At 35.6% G+C, this 19,015-nt stretch overlaps 3 protein-coding genes across 3 annotated transcripts; 2 read left to right on the forward strand and 1 right to left on the reverse strand.

Moving 5' to 3' along the window:
* Window positions 1-2,845: 2,845 nt before the first annotated feature.
* LOC108814318 (uncharacterized) lies at window positions 2,846-7,631 on the forward strand. Its single transcript, XM_018586863.2, has 16 exons — window positions 2,846-3,238; window positions 3,996-4,306; window positions 4,383-4,460; window positions 4,541-4,761; window positions 4,941-5,033; window positions 5,140-5,223; window positions 5,543-5,659; window positions 5,818-5,923; window positions 6,011-6,127; window positions 6,272-6,329; window positions 6,578-6,654; window positions 6,759-6,829; window positions 6,907-6,967; window positions 7,048-7,107; window positions 7,183-7,245; window positions 7,327-7,631. The coding sequence occupies exons 1-16, from the start codon at window positions 2,992-2,994 to the stop codon at window positions 7,450-7,452; spliced, it is 1,890 nt and encodes a 629-aa protein (XP_018442365.1). The 5' UTR covers window positions 2,846-2,991; the 3' UTR covers window positions 7,453-7,631.
* A 1,057-nt stretch (window positions 7,632-8,688) lies between these two features.
* On the forward strand, window positions 8,689-9,316 carry LOC108814748 (4-substituted benzoates-glutamate ligase GH3.12-like). The gene is made up of 2 exons (XM_018587372.2): window positions 8,689-9,050; window positions 9,168-9,316. Exons 1-2 carry the CDS (start codon window positions 8,763-8,765, stop codon window positions 9,294-9,296), a joined length of 417 nt encoding a protein of 138 aa, XP_018442874.2. The 5' UTR covers window positions 8,689-8,762; the 3' UTR covers window positions 9,297-9,316.
* Window positions 9,317-9,796: 480 nt separating this feature from the next.
* LOC108814747 (sugar transporter ERD6-like 6) lies at window positions 9,797-13,244 on the reverse strand. Its single transcript, XM_018587371.2, has 17 exons — window positions 12,695-13,244; window positions 12,547-12,609; window positions 12,380-12,469; window positions 12,236-12,295; window positions 12,082-12,147; window positions 11,933-11,998; window positions 11,763-11,838; window positions 11,602-11,666; window positions 11,421-11,513; window positions 11,259-11,342; window positions 11,072-11,156; window positions 10,875-10,984; window positions 10,741-10,800; window positions 10,578-10,643; window positions 10,431-10,490; window positions 10,213-10,327; window positions 9,797-10,124 (listed from the first exon to the last, which is right to left on the reverse strand). The coding sequence occupies exons 1-17, from the start codon at window positions 12,887-12,889 to the stop codon at window positions 10,012-10,014; spliced, it is 1,467 nt and encodes a 488-aa protein (XP_018442873.1). The 5' UTR covers window positions 12,890-13,244; the 3' UTR covers window positions 9,797-10,011.
* Between the last annotated feature and the right edge of the window lie 5,771 nt (window positions 13,245-19,015).

The following is a 19,015-nucleotide window of genomic DNA, read 5'->3' on the forward strand; positions in this document are numbered from 1 at the left end:
GCTCTGATACCATATTAGTGATGGGCCTAACTCACACCCAAAAGCTAGCTCAAGAGTGGAGGATTGCCCCTACACTTATATATTGCCCAATGATACTTATCCCAAACGATGTGGGATATTAATAGACGTTAACTACGGATCATCACAAGTGCGGGAGACGGTAAAAATTACAGCGATGATGATAACACGGAAAAGATCAATAGTAACATCGCCAACGGTGACTTTTTCACGATGCTGCGTTTAAGTTTCTGTCTATTGTTTGTTAATTATTGGTCGCTCACGCTGATGCAGCGTTTCTCAAACGAATATGGCTAGTGTGAGGTTTAAGAACTGGGCTTCACTTAATGCCCATTTAAATTAGGTTAAAAGCCCATCAAATCTGTCTAGAGATCAAAAAGCCGAAACCGCAGATAAGCATGTTGCACATCTTAGATAAAAAGCTTGAGACCCAAATCCAAATAATCCAAACTTAAAACCAAATAAATTATTTACTGATATAAATATATTAAATCTGTAATATGATTAGCCAAAACGATCGGTATACAAAAAAATTTGAAAATCCAAATTACAAAAATAGACTTAAAAAATAAAACTAATTTTGAAACATAAACAAACTAGGTGTTTTGCCCGCAGTTGCGGGATTAATAATTTTACAAATTACTAAGTAAATATATTGTCAATTCGATAACCATTAAAATAAATTATTTTCATGCCTTTGATATATTTAATAATTAATTAAATATTAATTTTATATACAATAAAGTTTATTCTAATAAAAATATTTATTATGTAGAAAAATTGAAAATATTAATATATTCATAAAACTATACACATGGATTTATATTTATTTTTAAAATATTTTGATGTAAATTATTATTGGATCACATAATATATAATTTTGTAGATAATGATGATAATCAAATTAATGAAATTGGTTTAAATTTGTGAGTAATTCTATATTAACAAATCTAATCTAATTATGTATTAAAGATAATGAAGATTTTAAACGCTATAACTTTTAACGTGAGAGAAAGAAAATCGCTTTGAATATAGTAGTATAAACTAAATGTTCTTTTTTCAGTTATATAAAATTGATAAATTTTCTTGATTAATCTTTAGTTACGTGTTTTCTGTTTTATTTTAGTTTTAAATTTATTATTAAAAGATAATTTCAGATAACAACATAATATATATATATATGTATATATCATATTTTATTTTTAATATATATTAGGTTTCAGATAATTCTTCTTATTATTGTTATTATTATTTTTAATCAATTAAATTCGTTTTTATTTTGGAGTTAATTTATATATTTTATTTATTAAGGGTATAAACGATATTAACCACTCTAACTTTTAATGTGAGAGCTCGAATCCAAAATTTTACTTCGCAAATAATAGTATAGATTTTCAAATATTTAAATACATGTTTATTTTATAATGATAAATAATTTTTAAAATCTTAAAAACTAAATTATTATCCAAATCGGAAATAAATATTAGAAAGAATTATAAAATATACATAAACCTGACTTGAATATATATAAAATGCGATGGGGCATAGACAACTGAAATCCAAAATCTGAGTTTCGAAAAGTCAATCTCTTAATCATAAGCATAGATCTGATCATTCGAATGTCCAATCAAATTCGGTTTGGATTCAATCGGGTTCCTGTTTTGAAAGACTATGAAATTTGTTCGTTTAGAATTTTTAAAGTCCAGTTTATGCTTCATTGGATTCAGTTTATGTTTCACCGGATTCATTTCAAATATAGCAACATCGTAAATCCAGTGGAATCCATTTCAACATAGGATTTCAGTTAATTTTAATATTTATTTGTGATTCAAAAGTGTACGCTTTAATTCACATATTTGGCAAATTTAAATATATTACTCTAATAAAAGCTCGACGACATGACATAATGCAAAAGTGGTCACTAAAAACATAAATAAGTTAAAAGTATCAGTTAAAAATGCTATAAACATAAAAAAAATATTATTTAGACTTCAACATAAAATAACATTATTTAAATTTCAAAAACAATTATTCATAATTGAATTTTAAATGTCATTATCAAAACATAAAACAGCATTATTTGGTCAAATACCAACAAATATTAGATTAAGTATTTGAGTAAATTATTCATAAAATAAATACTTATTTTAGTTATTCAATAACGTTCTAGAGTATTTTGGATACTTATTAAAGATTGAAGTTGAAATTGATATGATTTTTAGTGAGATTTTTATTTTTTTCAGATATCTATCCAGATTCAGATTCAATCTAAAAATAAAACATTTTCAGTATTTATATTAGATTTGATTTGGTTTAAACTCGTTTTTATCAGATTGAGTTTAGTTCAGATCTTTGGATTCGATATATTTGTAGACATTTGTGTTCAATGTTGATTTCAATGTAATTTTAGATAATTTTAATAATTTGGAGATTTTTTTTTGTTATATTACTCTAAAATATCACATGAAACCTAAATATTTTGAGTTTTAAATTTTCTAAATAAGAAATTCCGCACAAACACTTTAAAATCACTTGAAAACTTTAAAATTTCACAAACTAAAATATTTCTAATAATAGTAAATTTCAAAATATTTTATGAAATATCAAGTTAAATACCTGCAAATTTAAATAAGTTTTTAAAACACATATTTAAATAACCAATAAATTTCTAGAAAAAACTCTCGTAGCCTACGGGCAATTATGAATTCTAGAAACTGGGCTTCGTTTGAAGGCCTATTGGATTTAGGCTTAGTGCCCATCAAATCTGGCTCGAGATCATCAAATAGCCTAAATCACGTTTAAGCCACGTGGCACATCTTCCTAGGGATCTCTTCTTCTGCCACACCTCGTTTCCCTCCCTCTCCTCCCTTCCTTCCTTCGCCTGGGCTGAGAGAGAAATAAAATAAAACAAAATAAAAATAAAGATAAATGCAATTGAATTGGAGAGAATATTCGCCGGAAAACCACCGGTAAATGTCTCATAGTTTATATTCGAATCCAACCTTTTCGGCGACACTACCTATATGTTTTACACCTACTCTTATTCTCTATCTCGAACACGATTCATCTCCCTCTCCACCCCTCCTATATAACAATACCATGCGTCTCTCCAAACGCCACTTCTCTCCTCTTTCTCTCTGCCTCTCTGTTTTCTCCTCTGGTTCTCGTTTTCCTCCAAAATTTCAAGCTCGGAGACGATTCCTCAACTCTTCTGCTGCTGGTTAGTTTTCTTTTAGTTTATTTTTCTATGTAGTTTGGTTCGTTGGTGTGAAATTTGCGTTGTCTTTACTTGTTTTATTGGTGTCATGAGTCCTTAACTTTGGGTTCTGTCTGCGTGTGGTTCCATGTAACTGATTCTGGTAAGTGGTTAGTGTGCTGCGGAGAAATTTTAGTAGTGAACCTTTGGATAGGGAAGGAAGGTTTGCTAATTAGTAGCTATCTTGGGAAAAGATACTTAGGATCAGGACTTGACTTGTCTCAAAGCTTGTGTCTTTTTGGACGAGGTAAGATGTTAGGTTTGTTTTCCTCATTCTAGGGATTTATTACTTTTGTAATTTTGTTCCCCTTGGTGGTTGGTGGCGGTAGTGGATCATGTTGAACAACAAAGCTTAGTGGTCTTAATATGTTTAGTTAGTTTGTTTTTTTCTCATTTTAGGGGTTTTGTTACTTTTTCTTTGTCCTTTTGGTGGTAGTGGATCATGATTATCTTATGACTCGTGTTGTGACTAAGTCTATCTTCTGTAGAAAACGTGTCATCAGATAGTTTACTTTCTCACGTGCATCTATGTTTAGCATTGGTGGGTTCTGACTAACGAGTTGTTTCTTACATTTTCTTATTATCTATTTTTGGATATAGCTTGTATCCTTCTCTACTCTATATTTATTTTTCCATGTGTTGCGTATACGTTATATCCCCAGTATCCTCCTGAGTTCATTTAAAGACAAGTAAAGTTATGCTTCCTTTGATCATCTCTCAGGAGCAAGCCAGCTTTGTTTCAAGAGTTCCATGGAAGAACAGCGAGCTAGTGCTAACGTGGTGCAGTTTCACAATGTTGGCTCAAGGGATGGATGTGAAGTTCCCCATAATTGGTCATCCCCTGGAGGAGGAAAGAAAATCGACTTAAAGAAACAGATCTTCTGCAACAGATCGTTGAACATGAGGAATATCATTGCCGTTGGCTTTGATATGGACTACACTCTTGCCCAATACAAGTCTGAAACTTTTGAGTCCCTTGCTTATGAAGGAACCGTCAGGAAATTGGTGTATGACTTGGGGTATCCAAGTGAGGTTAGTATACTGTGTTACCTTTTTAAGGTTCTGACTTGCAGAAAAGTTCGATTGATTGTGGCTAAAAAAATTACAGCTGCTAGAGTGGACGTTTGATTGGAACTACATGGTTAGAGGCTTGGTGCTAGACAAAAAGAGGGGAAACATCTTAAAGGTGAATGAAAATCATATATTAGATTTTAACTCTCATAATAATTGTTGCCTCTTTTTCCTAATTGAATGTTGATCATGCAGATGGATCGCCACAAGTATGTGAAAGTAGCTTACCATGGGTTTAGGGAGCTCTCTAAAGATGATAAAGTTGATATCTATGGCAGCAGCCTAATACAAGATTCCTTTGATGAGCCCGACTATGCTCTCATAGATACCCTCTTTTCTTTGGCCGAAGCTTATCTGTTTGCACAACTTGTTGATTTTAAAGATAACAACCCTGAAAAAATTCCCAAGGACGTTGAGTAAGTCTATTTCCCATATATGTTACTGTTTTCAATCTCTATGTAGTCGTCTCTAAAAAAGTATATCTTATGCTTATGATTGTAGTGTTGTTAGTGGATACTCTGTAACTTATGCTTAGCATGGTTTTTTCTTTTAAATGTATTCGTAAATTATACCTTCTCCAATGGTGTTCTTTTAGTTATGCGCGTATGTATAAAGATGTTCGGGCTGCTGTTGATCTGTGCCATCGTGATGGAACTTTAAAACAGATGGTAGCAAACGAACCCAATAGGTAAGAGCTTATGTTCAAATACCATCTCTGCCGTGCCCCTCTCTTGCATTTTTTTTTTGTGGTGTCTTCCTTTTTTACATAATTTAACTTGCTTTTTTTTAATCAGGTATATCAATGAGGATACTACGATTGTACCACTTATAAAGATGATAAGAGATTCTGGACGTTCTACATTCTTGGTGACCAATAGGTAATGCTAATGACATATTTTACAAACTTCAATGTGTTCCCGAAGAGTTTTTAATGCATATGTTACCTGCTTTGTTAGCTGCGCAGTTGAATCAACTTTAAATTGTAAAATCGTTACATTCTTCAAAGTTTAATTTGGGTAACGTCAACCATTGTAACTTGCTTCCCTGTCTTGTAACAGAAATGTGGAACTTAAGAAGATTTAGAAAACGTCTGTCAAAATCTTGTTATGAGACGGTTTCAGCATTAGTGCCTGTTATTATAAATAATCATATTTTTTTTCTTATCGCTGAGAGGGATTTTGAATAACATTCTTGCAGTTTGTGGGACTACACAAACATTGTGATGAATTTTCTCTGTGGAGGAAGAACGGTACAAGGTCCACATACTTGCAACTTTGATTGGCTCCAGTATTTTGATGTTGTCATCACTGGCAGGTCTTTTCCTTTCCTAAGTCTCTTCAATCTAGTGCTCTTAACAAAATCATGCTGATAGCAATAGTTATGTGTTATTGGCTATTAATCTATACATAAAATTTTGCATCTGGAAATATTATCCTTCGTGCTATCTGAATTGTATATGTTTCTATGTGAAGTGCAAAACCTGGCTTCTTTCATGAAGAGAGTCGTGCCAACCTGTTTGAGGTGGAACCTCAATCTGGAATGCTTATTAATACTGACAATGGAACACCTATGCCTCAGGTTTGACACAAGATCCTTGTGTATCAAATGTACTTATCCGAATAATCCTTGTGTAGCCGTTACAATTGCTTTCTGTTTGGTTGAAAGGTGGGAGATCCTTCACCCAAAATTTTACTGAAGAGTAAAGGCAAAGGTTGTCGAGTTTTTCAAGGTGGAAATGTCGGGCATCTTCACAGTTTGCTCTCCATTGAATCAAGTTCACAGGTATTTTGCACTAGCTTCATCTCACTGTTGATTAGTAATATCAGTATGTTATGAAACAACATATTTTCTATAGAACTCTATAATTAACTGGATATCCCATGCCATGCATCTGTCGTCACTTATTCAGCTATTCGTTCTTACTAGGTTCTTTACGTTGGTGATCATATATACGGCGACATATTGCGCAGCAAAAAAGTACTTGGTAAGGCTTTCTTTTCCAATTATAGGCGTTTCTTCTGTTTTGTTTAGTGAAGTAACTTGAATGAATCTTCATGGGTTTAATTGACCTATGCTAGTCCCCTAATAGCGTATGACTGGTGAATGTAGCATCAAAGTAGAATGGAACACGCTTTTGTTGACGAAGATAGTATCGTAGGTGTTTGAAGAAACTGGTAAAAGTGTATCTGATTGTGAAAGCTACTTGCAGCTTAATTTCTTTAAATTCTTCAGGCTGGAGAACTATGCTTGTTGTTCCAGAACTAGAAAAGGAGGTTGAGCTTCTATGGGAACTGAGAGATATGCGCAAGGTAAATGCATCCGCTCATTCTATATCTTATTTAATATAAGAGATGAGGGATTATGTGATTAGGATCAACAGCCGCTAATTATCTGATAAATTTTTGGCTTGCAGGAGCTTATTTTGATGAGGAATGAACGTGATTCAGTTGAAGACAAAATTCATCACATGAACTGGTCCCTAAAGTAAGTGTTCTTTAAATTAGAATGTACACCAATGAAAGATAGATTAAAATTCTTAATTGTAACCAATCGTCTTTCAGGTTTGAGGATATTAACGAGAATGTTAAGAAGGAGATGTTATCAGCGCTCAAGGACTTGGAGGTAAAATAGAATTTGTCTAACTACTGGATATTTTAATAGTTGTTTAAGTCCACACTTGTATTTTTGGTGGGACTTAATAGTTCAAAAGAGATCAAGTGCGTCAAAGTCATCAACAAGCTCAAAGAGAAAATCACCAAAAGGTAGTGTTGTGCAACAACTAGTTTCAGTTCCAATCTTATAGAAACTGCTCATGTGGTGTGTTTTGGTAACTGCAGTTTCACAAGGTCTGGGGACAACTAATGAAAACAGGTTACCAGAGTTCTCGATTTGCTAACCAGGTATAAAACTTTTTTAAATTTTTTCTTTCATATGTGGCAGCTAAAATGCTTTGGTGACCTGTTTTTTTTTTCCTAAATCAGGTTGAAAGGTTTGCATGCCTGTACACAAGCCAAGTCTCTAACCTACGCTTGTACTCACCAGACAAGTATTACAGACCAAGTGAAGACTTCATGTCCCATGAGTTCCATCTTCTTCCTCTGGATTGATCGTTCAGTGAGACTTGTTAAAGAAAGACCACGCTCTAAAGTTAGAGGGTATATCAAAGTATTGGTTTGGTGCTTATTCTTACTGTCTATAAGTTTCCTTAGTCTCTTCGTATGCATTGTGTTACTTGGCACAAACATCTACAAGATTGAGAATTTAATCAAAACGTTTTCTGTCGCCATTTGTTTTCTTTTTCCTTGTTAAACTCTTGCGCCATCAGCAGACCCAAATCAGTACACTTGTCAACGTCTTCCTGATCACCTTAAACTCCATATACTTGGTTCATGGATAAGAGAATAAACTTATCACAAAGCTATGTGTTCAATTCCTCCAAACCCATTAATGGCTGTTGCAAGAGAAAGATCAGAACAACAAGAGAAAGAGCAGAAGGACTGATTGATTCATTATACTTGCTTTCGTTAAATTAACACAACTTCTAGAATGGAGATTTGATTGACATTACATGGCTAGAGGCTTGGTGCTAGACAAAAAGAAGAGAAGCATCTTAAAGGTGAATGACCTTGTATTGGATTGGACTCTCATAATAATTAATGAAAACCTCATGGAAAAGAGGCATTAATTATTATAAGAGTCCAATTAAATACAAGGTTTTCATTCACCTTTAATAAAATATTTCCCGTCTAGCACTAAGCATCTAACCATGTAATTTCAATCAAATGTCCACTTTAGAAACTGTGTTAATTTAACAAAAGCAAATATAACGATCAATCAATTGTTCTCCTCTTTCTCTTGCAACAACCATTAACCGATTTGGAGGAACTGAACGCATAGCTTTAAGGTCGTAAGTTTATTCTCTTACACGAACTGAGTTTAGAATGTCCATGAACCAAGTATATGGAGTTTAACATGATCAGGAAGACGTTGGTGGGTTTAGAGAGCTCTCTAAAGTTGATATCTATGGCAGCAGACTAATACAAGATTCTTTTGATGAGCCCGACTATGCTCTCGTAAATACAATGATTTCTTGGGCCGAAGCTTATCTGTTTGCGCAACTTGTTGATTTTAAAGATGATAACCCTGAAAAGATTTTTTAAGCAAAAAAAAAAAAAACCCTGAAAAGATTCCCAAAGACGTTGAGGAAGACTATTTCACATATATATTACTGTTTTGATATTCTGTAGTCTCCAAGAAGTAATATTATGCTTATTGATGTAGTATTGTTAGCGGATACTCAACTTGCAGAAATCAATACATAATGCAATACATACTCTGTCATATCATCAACAAAGAATCATACCTAAAAAGAAAAGTATTCACTCTCTACCTTCATATCAATTAGGGAGAATCAAAAATGAAGCCAATCTCCAACAACAACGAAATATGGGAGGCGAAGCTGGAGGATTTAACGTTCAACGTGAAGGAGACACAAGACAATGTCTTGGAGGAGATAATCACACGTAACCTAGAAACAGAGTACCTCCAGCGTTTTCACATGGATAGGTTTGATAAAGAGCTCTTCAAGAAGAACGTACCGGTCGTGACCTATGAAGATATTAAGCCTTATATCGATCGTGTGGTTAGCGGACAGTCATCAGATGTCATATCAGCCCGCCCTATTACCGGTTTCTTGCTAAGTAAGGTACACACAAGAAAGAAGAAACTCTCTCTACTTTTTTTTTTCAAAAAAACTCTCTCTACTTCATTATTTTATTTCGTGTAAATAAAATCTAAATTCTTGAATTGTATTTGTATATAGTTCGGGAACTTCGGGAGGAGCACAAAAGATGATGCCATGGAACAACAAGTACTTGGACAATTTAACATTCACATACGATCTTCGTATGCATACTATAACCAAGAAATCAAATACTATTTTTATATTTAAAATTGGTGTTTTGAATTTTTCACATATTGAAATTTCTTTGTTTTCTGTTTTTTCAATAAATATTCTACCATTCAATTTTTTACATTTAATTTATGTTTTAAACTTTAAAGAAACTTTATCAATTTTTTTTTAAAAAGAAAAAAAATTCTAAATATCAAAATTTTAAATACTGAAGTAGTAGTTTTTTTTCTTTCTTACATGATACTCTAACTTGCAGTAATATAACATATACTTTGTTGATGATATGGCAGAGTATGTATTGCAGTCTCTTACTGAACACCTTCGTTTTCTGCAATGATTGTGAACAAATACAAGTTAAGTGGTAAGAATTTTTTATCTGGGTGGAATGGGTTGCTTGGTCCTAGATAACGACATGTGGTTCATTGGAACAGTTTTGAAGTTGTTCTTAGGAAGATTGCATCAACAAGCACCATGTAAGGTTACAATTCTAGATTTTGTCTCTGTGTAAAAAGAGTTTGATCAAATTACAAAAACTCGAATGTGTGTTCGTTCATATACATTGAATGAACAGAAGATTATTGACACAGAACGTTGAACAAACAAACAAACAAAAATATTGACACAACAAACAAACAGACAAATCTTAATAGCTTCTCAGCCCAATTAACAACAGCTGGAACATTTCTCTGTTTCTTCTTTGTTCGTGGCGAAAACCGAGACCACAAAGAATGAAATTGCTTTGAGTTTTTTTTTTTCATCTGAACAAAGCTTGAAGTTCTTCAAGGGTTTTGCCTTTGGTCTCAGGAACCCACAGAGTTACAAACACCACCGTGAATGCACAAACCAAACCGTATAGAGTGAAAGTTCCTGTCCAAAAGTCAAACCAGAAACCCATAAACAAACTAATCTATAGCGTGTTGACAGAGAAAAAAGAGGAAGAGAGTGAGGGAGAAACCTCCACTGCTCCAGGCTAAGAGCAAGTTTGCAGTCATAGTAATCAACCAAGAGATGAACCAATTGGCTAGAGTAGCTATACTTCCAGCTAAACCCTTTATGTTTACAGGAAGAATCTGTTTACCCAAAAACAATTAACAAAGCAAGTAAAAGATAGTTTAATGACATTTCTTTCGGTTCTTACAACACTTAGTTCTAACAACTAATCGACTAGATTACCTCAGACATAATGAGCCACGGAATTGGTCCCATTCCCAGTGAGAAAGAAACAACCATTGCCTGTAATGATTCAACAGTAGAGTTAAAAGAAAAAGATAGTAATAGCTTTATTGCCTCAAGAACGTTTCAATAATATAACAAACTTACCACTACTCCAACAACTGACAAGATGCTCAGCATACTGTACATGTCTGAATCATGAGACACGAATTCCTAAACAAAGAGATGTTAAAAAACTCAAAACGTCAACTCTCAGGTTTGTTGCAGAAGATTAAAATAGTATTTAGTGAAGTTAGAACTTATAGAGTACCTTAAGGTAAAAGGCAGCTGCAACAATCACTAGGCTAATCGTCATCCCAACAGAAGAGATCTACATAACATTTCAGTTTGCCTTATAAGTAGTTATCCTTCGTAAAGATATGATACTAATGAACTAATACTCACGGTAAGAAGAAGCCGACGACCTGCTTTGTCCACCAACCATGTTGATATTGCAGTGGCCACTACCTGAATAGCGCCGACCCCAAACGTTGCTGCGTTACTCGATGTAACTCCTAAAAGTGAACAACACAGGAAAATGTTGTTAAGTTATGTATATGAAACAACAAGAAGCATCAAGTGTTCTTAGAGCAAGGACTTACCTGCAGATTCAAAGATTGTACTGGAATAGAACAGGACGCCATTAATTCCACCGAGTTGTTGAAGTACAAGCAACCCTATACCAACCTATTACACACAGAACAAAGAAACAGAGTTTTAAGATAATGTTTCTTATGGTAAACAAAGTATCTTCCTCCAAAGGGAAAGATATATAACGTTTGTTTGTACCATAAGTGGGAAATAGTATCTCCTGCGCTTGAGATCAACAAACCGAACTGTAGATGATCGTTTCGTAGATGTTCCCACAGATCTCTGCATGTATGGAGACAATTTGAGAATCATTTCATGTACCTTTTTCATGGAAGGAAACATTTTCAGTGGTAATATTACCTTGATTTCATTAACCTCAACGGTAATATCAGTCTCAAATCCTCTAAGAACTTGCAAGGAAGTTTCAAAATCATCAGTCATACCCATTTTTGCCTATAATTCAAAGTAAAGCATATCCTATTAAGAGTATATCAACCCAAAAATATGCACCGGTTCAAGAAAGACAAGCTAGTTTTAATACCAGCCAACGAGGGGACTCAGGAATGAAAAAGAGACCAGGTATCAATACTATGCATGGCAACGTCCCTAAGGATAAAGGAAGACAAAGAGAGAAAGTGATTATAGCATTTTGATGAAACATAGTCAGAAGATTAGTTTCAGGCTTTGTGTAATGAGATTTACCCAAAACTGCCAGGATTCTCCATGGGACAAAGAGGCCAAGTAAATAAGCCAACATTATTCCAATTGTCACAGAAAGCTACAGTCAAAAAGTTGAGCAACATCTAATGTTTAGCACTAAGAATCCGTTCATAAAATGCAAAAGAAGAATCAGTCAGCTAGACGTGACAGACCTGGTTAACCGAACCCAATCCTCCCCTCATATTCTGTGGAGCTATCTCAGCAATATATACAGGCACCTAAAACCAAGAACAGAGTTGCATAAAACTCACTGGAACTCGTTGTTTCTATAAGCAAACAAACTAGGCGAGTTCAGTGTTACCGTGTAAGAGATGATCCCAACGCCAAAGCCTTCTAAAAGTCTTCCCATGAAAAGAAAAGAAGTATCCTACAAAACCAGATGTAGAGGGATAAGGTCAATCTAAATTATCCGGAGCGTTATTTGACCTAATTAAACGAAACTAGAAAATACTCACTTCTGCAAATGAGATGCAAAGCCAACCAATGATATTGGGAATGGCAGCAATCATCAGAGACTGTCCAAGAAACACAAAATAAGAGATTATTAAATGGATCAAAACAGAACAATTCAAGAATCAGTTTAAAAAAACAAAGTGTACCCCTTTTCGTCCAATGTATTCAGCGATCTGACCACTGGCAATTGCACCAACCATAGCACCCACATTGGACAGAGAACCAAAGACAGAGTACTAAAAATGGAAAAAAAAAACATCAAAAGTCAAACAACATACAAGGCAGTTCCAGACAGAGATCGGTCTAATTATACCTCAGATACAGTCAAACCCAGATCCTTGATGATTGCAGCTTGAGTTGGAGAAGAGTAACCACACTGAACAAAAAAAAATGTATAAAGTCTCAAACTTTCTACAACGAATGAAACAAGTAAAGGTGAGATTTTTTTTTCATGGGCTTACAGTGAAACCGAATTGAATAGGACCAAGAGCAATGATCAGAACACAAGCAAGAACAGAGATTGAGTTGTCTTTGATGACTTGAGACGAACCCATCATGCTCGATTGTCTTGAACCCATCCGGTACCAACTTCCTGTGTGCATGAAAGGTCGTCGCAGATCATTCCTAGCCTCCTCTGTATCATCCCTCGAACTCATCTTTGTGATTCTTTTTTATCTATACACTCTCAAATCTATTATCTTTTTTTTTGTAAGTATAAATCAAAGGTTCAAGATTTCGTCTCCTGTCTAAGTAAAATGCCGATTGTAAACCGGAAAAAGTCAACAAAATTGTGAAGGAGACGAGAACGTTGGATAAGAAGGGGATTGAGAAACGCCGTGTTATATAAGAAAACGAAGAAAAGAAAGAGAATGTGGTGTGTATATGGCCGTGATGTAGTGATTATTTGCTGAGAGAGACAGAGAGGAGAGGAGACTGCTTCAGACAGCTTTTTTTTAAATTTTTTAGATCACGGAGTTTTACTACTGTCGACGCACAACCCAGATTTGGACAATATAAAGGTTCTGTCTTTTGGTAGTTCAATAAAAAAAAAGGTTCTTGTCCTTTTTTTTTCTCCGTCAGCACTCTAGACAAATTAACCTAATCCAAAATTTTAAATCCAACCCGATTTGATAAAAATGAATCCCAACCCAATATATATACTGAAAAAATATTGTTCTGTGATTTTTTGGGGTTATCGATACTATTAAAACATGAGCAATATTTATCGACTATGTTTTGGACTACAAAAAAAGTTATAACAGTCTAACTAAAATAAATATATTAATTATTATCACATAATATTTTTATTAATCTAACAAATATCTATTAATAGTGAGATATTATTCGATATGCAACCGATTCCTACATACGTGCAAAAGAAAATCGGTTTGATTAAATATTTATATAAGAAATGTTTTATGTTTTAAAAAAATTTGAAAAAATACTTAACTTTGTTTTTTGTTTTTATTATCATTCCACATATAGAATATATTAAAAATAAGTTTTTAAAACAATTTTAAACAAGTTAAAATTTATGATATAAAATAAAAACATATCAAGACTTAAAATATATGTGTATTTAAATGTATAATGTGAATACTGAAGATAAAATTTATTCAAAATAAATCAAAAGTAATATATAAATTGTAATAAATTATAACAAAATAAAATAATGTTAAATCACATCAACTAATTTTGTTAATATATTTATAATCCACATGATCATTTGATCTTTTTATTTTTGAAAAATAATTATTTGTAATTTTGAATTATTTATAGGGAGAATTACCAAGTGTGACTCAAAACTTGGAGTCAAACCCAAAAGAATACCCCAACTTGGGTCAAAGGCAAAAGTAACCTAAAAGGTTATTGAAATTACAACTATCTCCTTGGTGAACAAACAAAAAACGGATTTCTTTTTACGTTTCTACCCCTCGCAAGTCGTCTGTTTAGACGACTTGAAAATAAGTCGTCCAGACGACTTAACTTAAAGTCGTCTGGACAGTTATTCTTAAACATAATTTAAAATTTTTGTAAAAAATATTTTGATAAGTGAAAAATTGGAATTATGTAATTAACATATGTCTTAAGAGATATAAATTAATATATAACAAATTTCAATTGTTTTCAGCCCAAATGAGTGAAAGTAGTGAGTCATGATATTCTTTAGTTTATGTTTCATCAACATATGTTGTAGTATTGTATGTGTTCTTAGGGTTAGATTTTGGAAAGCATTAAAACCGTTTTTGAAAATTTTTAAAATTACCTAAGCGTGTTCATTTCTGTGTATAGTAAACACTATTGAAGTATAATTTGATTTTATAAAGTGGTTAGTAAGTTAATTTAGTCATTTTAGTTTAGGGATTCATTTTAGGGTCTGGGACGACTTAATATTTAGTCTTCTGTGCACAGACGACTAAATATTAGGTCGTCTGATGCACATTATCAGCCAGAATAAGTCGTCTAAACCGGACCAAACCTTAAAGTTTACCAATGTACTTTTAAAGCTAACCGGATTATTTACCCAATATATAAGGTGGTTTTTTTTTTCATTTTCCGCGAAATTCAGAAACCCTAACAGTTCTCTCTCACCGGCGATATCAAAGGCGATTCGAATTCCCACTATTTCCGAACAAACCATCGTTCTCAACGTCGGCTATCTATCTCACTTCATTCTCACCGTTGTCGCCGCAGCTTCTTCTAACCCTAGCGCCGCCGATTCCTCTAAACCCTAGCGCCCCCGCTTCCACTATTTCCGAACAAACCGTCGCCCTCGCCACCGTGCTCACCAACGTTCTCACCGCCGCTTCCTCTAAACACTAGCTAGCACCGCCGCTTCTTCTAAACCCTAGCGCCGCCACTTCTTCTCTGTAAACCGTAGCGTCGTTTCTCTGTAAACCCTAATGCCGGTAAGTCATCAATCTCGAGGAAAAGATGAACATAAAATGTTGTCTCTTTCAATTTACTCATTCTCACCGTTTCACGTTTATTTTTTCAGATCTATAAACACAATGACGAGTACTCCAACTCCTTCTGCGACTAATCAGGTCCGCTTGAAATTTTTCTACTGGAAGACTTGTAAGTAAGTCGTTTGGAAAGTCTTCCAACTGGACGACTTAGTAGACGCCTTAAATATAAGTCGTCCATTTGGAAGACTTTCCAGATGACTTAAATATAAGTCGTCAACTAAGTCGTCCAGTTGGACGACTTTCCAGACGACTTATATTTAAGTCGTCTACTAAGTCGTCTGGAGTAACAATTAAGGCGTGATTGATTTTTAGCTTGTGGTCTGACTTCTATTGTTGTCTTTGATTATTTTGCAGACAAAAAGGATGAATATTCCAGAACTCCCCCATAGGTTATACACATTAGGGGAAGAGCCAGAACCCCACAATAGCATTTCGTATCATATGGATAACAAGAAGTTGCACACTGCTCTTAGGGAAGCTCTCACTGATGATGAATTTGAAGAGCTCAAGGAGTCGAGATTGGGAGTTTTCATCAAGTTCAAGGAGCAGGGATTTGGTTGGGCTTCAAGGCTGGTTCACTACTTGCTATGTTTAAAGCTGGACATTAAGAAGAAGTACGAGATGTGGTGTCTCGTTGGTCCAGAACCTGTGAGGTTTTCACTGTTAGAGTTTGAAAACATCACTGGTCTAAACTGCGAGTACATCGAGGACCTTGAGACACCAAAATGTGAAGTTACCAAAGAGATGGTTTCTTTCTGGGGATGATGGGAGTTCATCTGGAAGCTGGGCCAACTACTGATCAAATAATAGCAGCACTGAAGAGATGCGGGGATTGGTCCAGGGAAGATCGCAAGCGACTCGCGTACCTTTCCATCTTCACTGGATTCATTGAAGGGAGAAAGTTTTCAACCGCTACACGAGCTACTCTGGCAAGGCTAGTGATGGATTTAGAACGGTTTGAGAATTATCCATGGGGGAGAGTCGCGTTTAAGGTGCTGATAGACTCTTTGTGGAACAAAGATATTACTGGCTGTTACACCGTGGATGGGTTTATACAAGTTCTTCAGGTCTGGGTGTACACAGTTATTCCGGGATTAGGTGCTAGTATTGGTAGTCCCAGAGCAAACAGTCCGTCTCCACCGATTCTGGCTTACGAGGGCAGCAAAGGCCGCAGATTCATGAAAGCTGCTATCTTGAGTCAGGTACCTTTCCATCTTCACTTAATTAAGTTGTCTGGAAAATCTTCCAGCTGGACGACTTAGTAGACGACTTATTATAAGTCGTCTGGAAGGTCTTCCAGCTGGACGACTTAGTAGACGACTTATATTAAGTCGTCTGGAAAGTCTTCCAGCTGGACGACTTAATAGACGACTTATTATAAGTCGTCTGGAAGGTCTTCCAGCTGGACGACTTAGTAGACGACTTATAATAAGTCGTCTGGAAGGTCGTCCAGCTGGACGACTTAGTAGATGACTTATAATTAAGTCGTCTATTTAGTATTTTGTTTTAAATATCTAACTCAATTCTTCTTCTATTTACTGCAGATCCGCGTGATCAACTTTGTTGAGAAGGACATTAGTGAAATGTGGCCAAAATGGGACTATGAGGTTGAGGACGTGCCCGCAGAGAACATCATTAAAGTCATGTATGATCGGAGACCGTGGAAGTGGACCATGGATTGCTGGGAAGTCACTGGTACAAAACCTAAGTTTGTGACTCCATCGAAAAGAGCCAAAGAGATGGTTGTGGTGGAGGTGGAGGAGGAGGAGGAAGACAATCAGAGACCTCGGAAGAAAGCTCGTAAAGAGGCTCCTAAAGAGGCTAGAGAAGAGGCTAGAGAAGAGGCTAGTTGGGTGACCAGAGAGGAGTTGGAAAATATGTTCAAGGACTTAGGTGACATGATGAAAGATGGGTTTAAGAAAAGCATCAGGGAGATTAGGAAGATGTCCGATAGATTGGAAGCTATGGAGAAGAAGGTTGGTGTCACCAATCAGGCTACCCCTACACCTCTAACCAAACAGGCTACCCCTCAAGCCAAAGAAACTGGGGTTAGTAACAAACAGCCTACCCCTCAAGCCACAGAAACCGGGGTTAGTAACAAACAGACTACTCCTCAAAAGGATCAGCCTACACTTCAAACCAATCATCCTACTCCTCCCACCAGACAACCTGCTCCTCAAAAGGCAAAGCCTACTCCTCAAACGAAACAGCCTGCTCCTCAAACGAAACAGCCTACTCCTCAAGCTTAGATGCTTGGATTAATGTGCTGAGGCAGAGGTATCAGGAGAACCCACAAGCTTTCCGGAGCGAGCGAATGTGCTTCCTCGATCACAACTTTTCCCAGTCTTGGAGAGGCCAGTATATGTTCTTCAAAGCATCGGCACCTGATCACAAAGGTTTAGGAAGAATGCTACCTAGTGGGGTGTCGAGTTTTTATGACGGATCAATGCCTTCATTTTGCCAATCAAACAAGAAGTGGGGGGAGGACATTGATGATATCTATGCGCCAGTGAACTTGGACAACAAACATCGGGTTGCTATTTGGATATTGATCCCTAAGAGGCACATAGTCGTCTGGGACATCATACCTTCATCTAGCATACCAGAAGCATGGGATGAGATAATGGAGCCTTTTCTCGAGATGGTCCCTTATATGCTTGTTGAGTGCGCAGACACCGACGAATTACGGGTCAAATACGGATTGGAGCGATACACATATGAGAGACGGCTGAAAGATGTACCCACGGCCAACAATGGTGATTGTGGCGTGTACGCTGTAAAGTACATTGAATGTCATGCTCTTGGGGTCCCCTTTAGCCCTAAAGACTTCGCTAGGTCCAATGCGAAGACTATGAGGGATAATATGGCGGTGGTTATATGGACGGAGCTTGTTGATCAGCATTTGAAAGATAATGAGGATGGTGGTATGTTCGTGGGCATGTATGATTAGATTTGTGTATGGCTTTGAACTTGTCTTTGTATAGATTTTCTTTTTTTTTGTGAAACTTGTATAGATTTTCTAACTTGTGTATGATTTGTGTATTTGTATTTGAACTTGTCGTTGTATAGATTTTCTAACTTGTGTATGATTTATTTGAACTTGTCTTTGTATAGATTTGTAAATATTTAAGTCGTCTGGTAGGTTTGGACGACTAACAAGTAAGTCGTCTGGAAGGTTTTCCAGCTGGACGACTTACAAATAAGTCGTCTGGAAGGTTTTCCAGCTGTACGACTTACAAATAAGTCGTCTGGATGGTTTTCCAGCTGGACGACTTACAAATAAGTCATCTGGTAGGTTTGGACGACTTACAAATAAGGTAGTTTAAAAATAGTAGAAGGTAGTCTAAAAATAAAATACACTGGACGACTTAGTAAAAGGTCGTCTAAAAATACACTTGAAGGGATAGTAGAAGGTAGTCTAAAAATAAAATACACTGGACGACTTAGTAAAAGGTCGTCTAAAAAAATACACTTGAAGGGATAGTAGAAGGTAGTCTAAAAATAAAATACACTGGACGACTTAGTAGAAGGTCTTCTGGACGACTTACTTGAAAGTTATCTGGTAGACGAAACACTGGACGACTTAACAATTAGTCGTCTGGACGGGTAATCAAGACTGGACGACTTAAATTTAGGTCGTCTGGACAACTAGTCAATTGGTTGTGTACACTGTGGTTTCGTATGGCCAGTTTTCTTGCAGTTTGAGCATCTCTGTGCCCTGTGTTTCTTCCTGGGTTTGTGTCCTCTCATCCTAGATAGCTCCAACCAAGATTGCCATCTTGATTTCTTCTGTCTCCCCGGACCATGCTTTAC

The sequence above is a fragment of the Raphanus sativus genome, chromosome 7 (genome assembly GCF_000801105.2).
Source record: "Raphanus sativus cultivar WK10039 chromosome 7, ASM80110v3, whole genome shotgun sequence".
Classification (NCBI taxonomy): domain Eukaryota; kingdom Viridiplantae; phylum Streptophyta; class Magnoliopsida; order Brassicales; family Brassicaceae; genus Raphanus; species Raphanus sativus.

Bases quoted from the DNA above. Each gene is read 5' to 3' on its own strand.
- LOC108814318 (XM_018586863.2), top strand. From the start codon at position 2,992: ATGTCTCATAGTTTATATTCGAATCCAACCTTTTCGGCGACACTACCT. The intron at 4,461-4,540 runs GTGAATGAAAAT...TTGATCATGCAG, and splicing joins AGAGGGGAAACATCTTAAAG to ATGGATCGCCACAAGTATGT. The intron at 7,108-7,182 runs GTAGTGTTGTGC...TGGTAACTGCAG, and splicing joins AAAGAGAAAATCACCAAAAG to TTTCACAAGGTCTGGGGACA.
- LOC108814748 (XM_018587372.2), top strand. From the start codon at position 8,763: ATGAAGCCAATCTCCAACAACAACGAAATATGGGAGGCGAAGCTGGAG. The intron at 9,051-9,167 runs GTACACACAAGA...ATTTGTATATAG, and splicing joins CCGGTTTCTTGCTAAGTAAG to TTCGGGAACTTCGGGAGGAG.
- LOC108814747 (XM_018587371.2), bottom strand. From the start codon at position 12,889: ATGAGTTCGAGGGATGATACAGAGGAGGCTAGGAATGATCTGCGACGA. The intron at 12,470-12,546 runs GTATAATTAGAC...TTCCATTTTTAG, and splicing joins TGGGTTTGACTGTATCTGAG to TACTCTGTCTTTGGTTCTCT. The intron at 11,667-11,762 runs GTAAATCTCATT...CTTTATCCTTAG, and splicing joins GAGAATCCTGGCAGTTTTGG to GGACGTTGCCATGCATAGTA.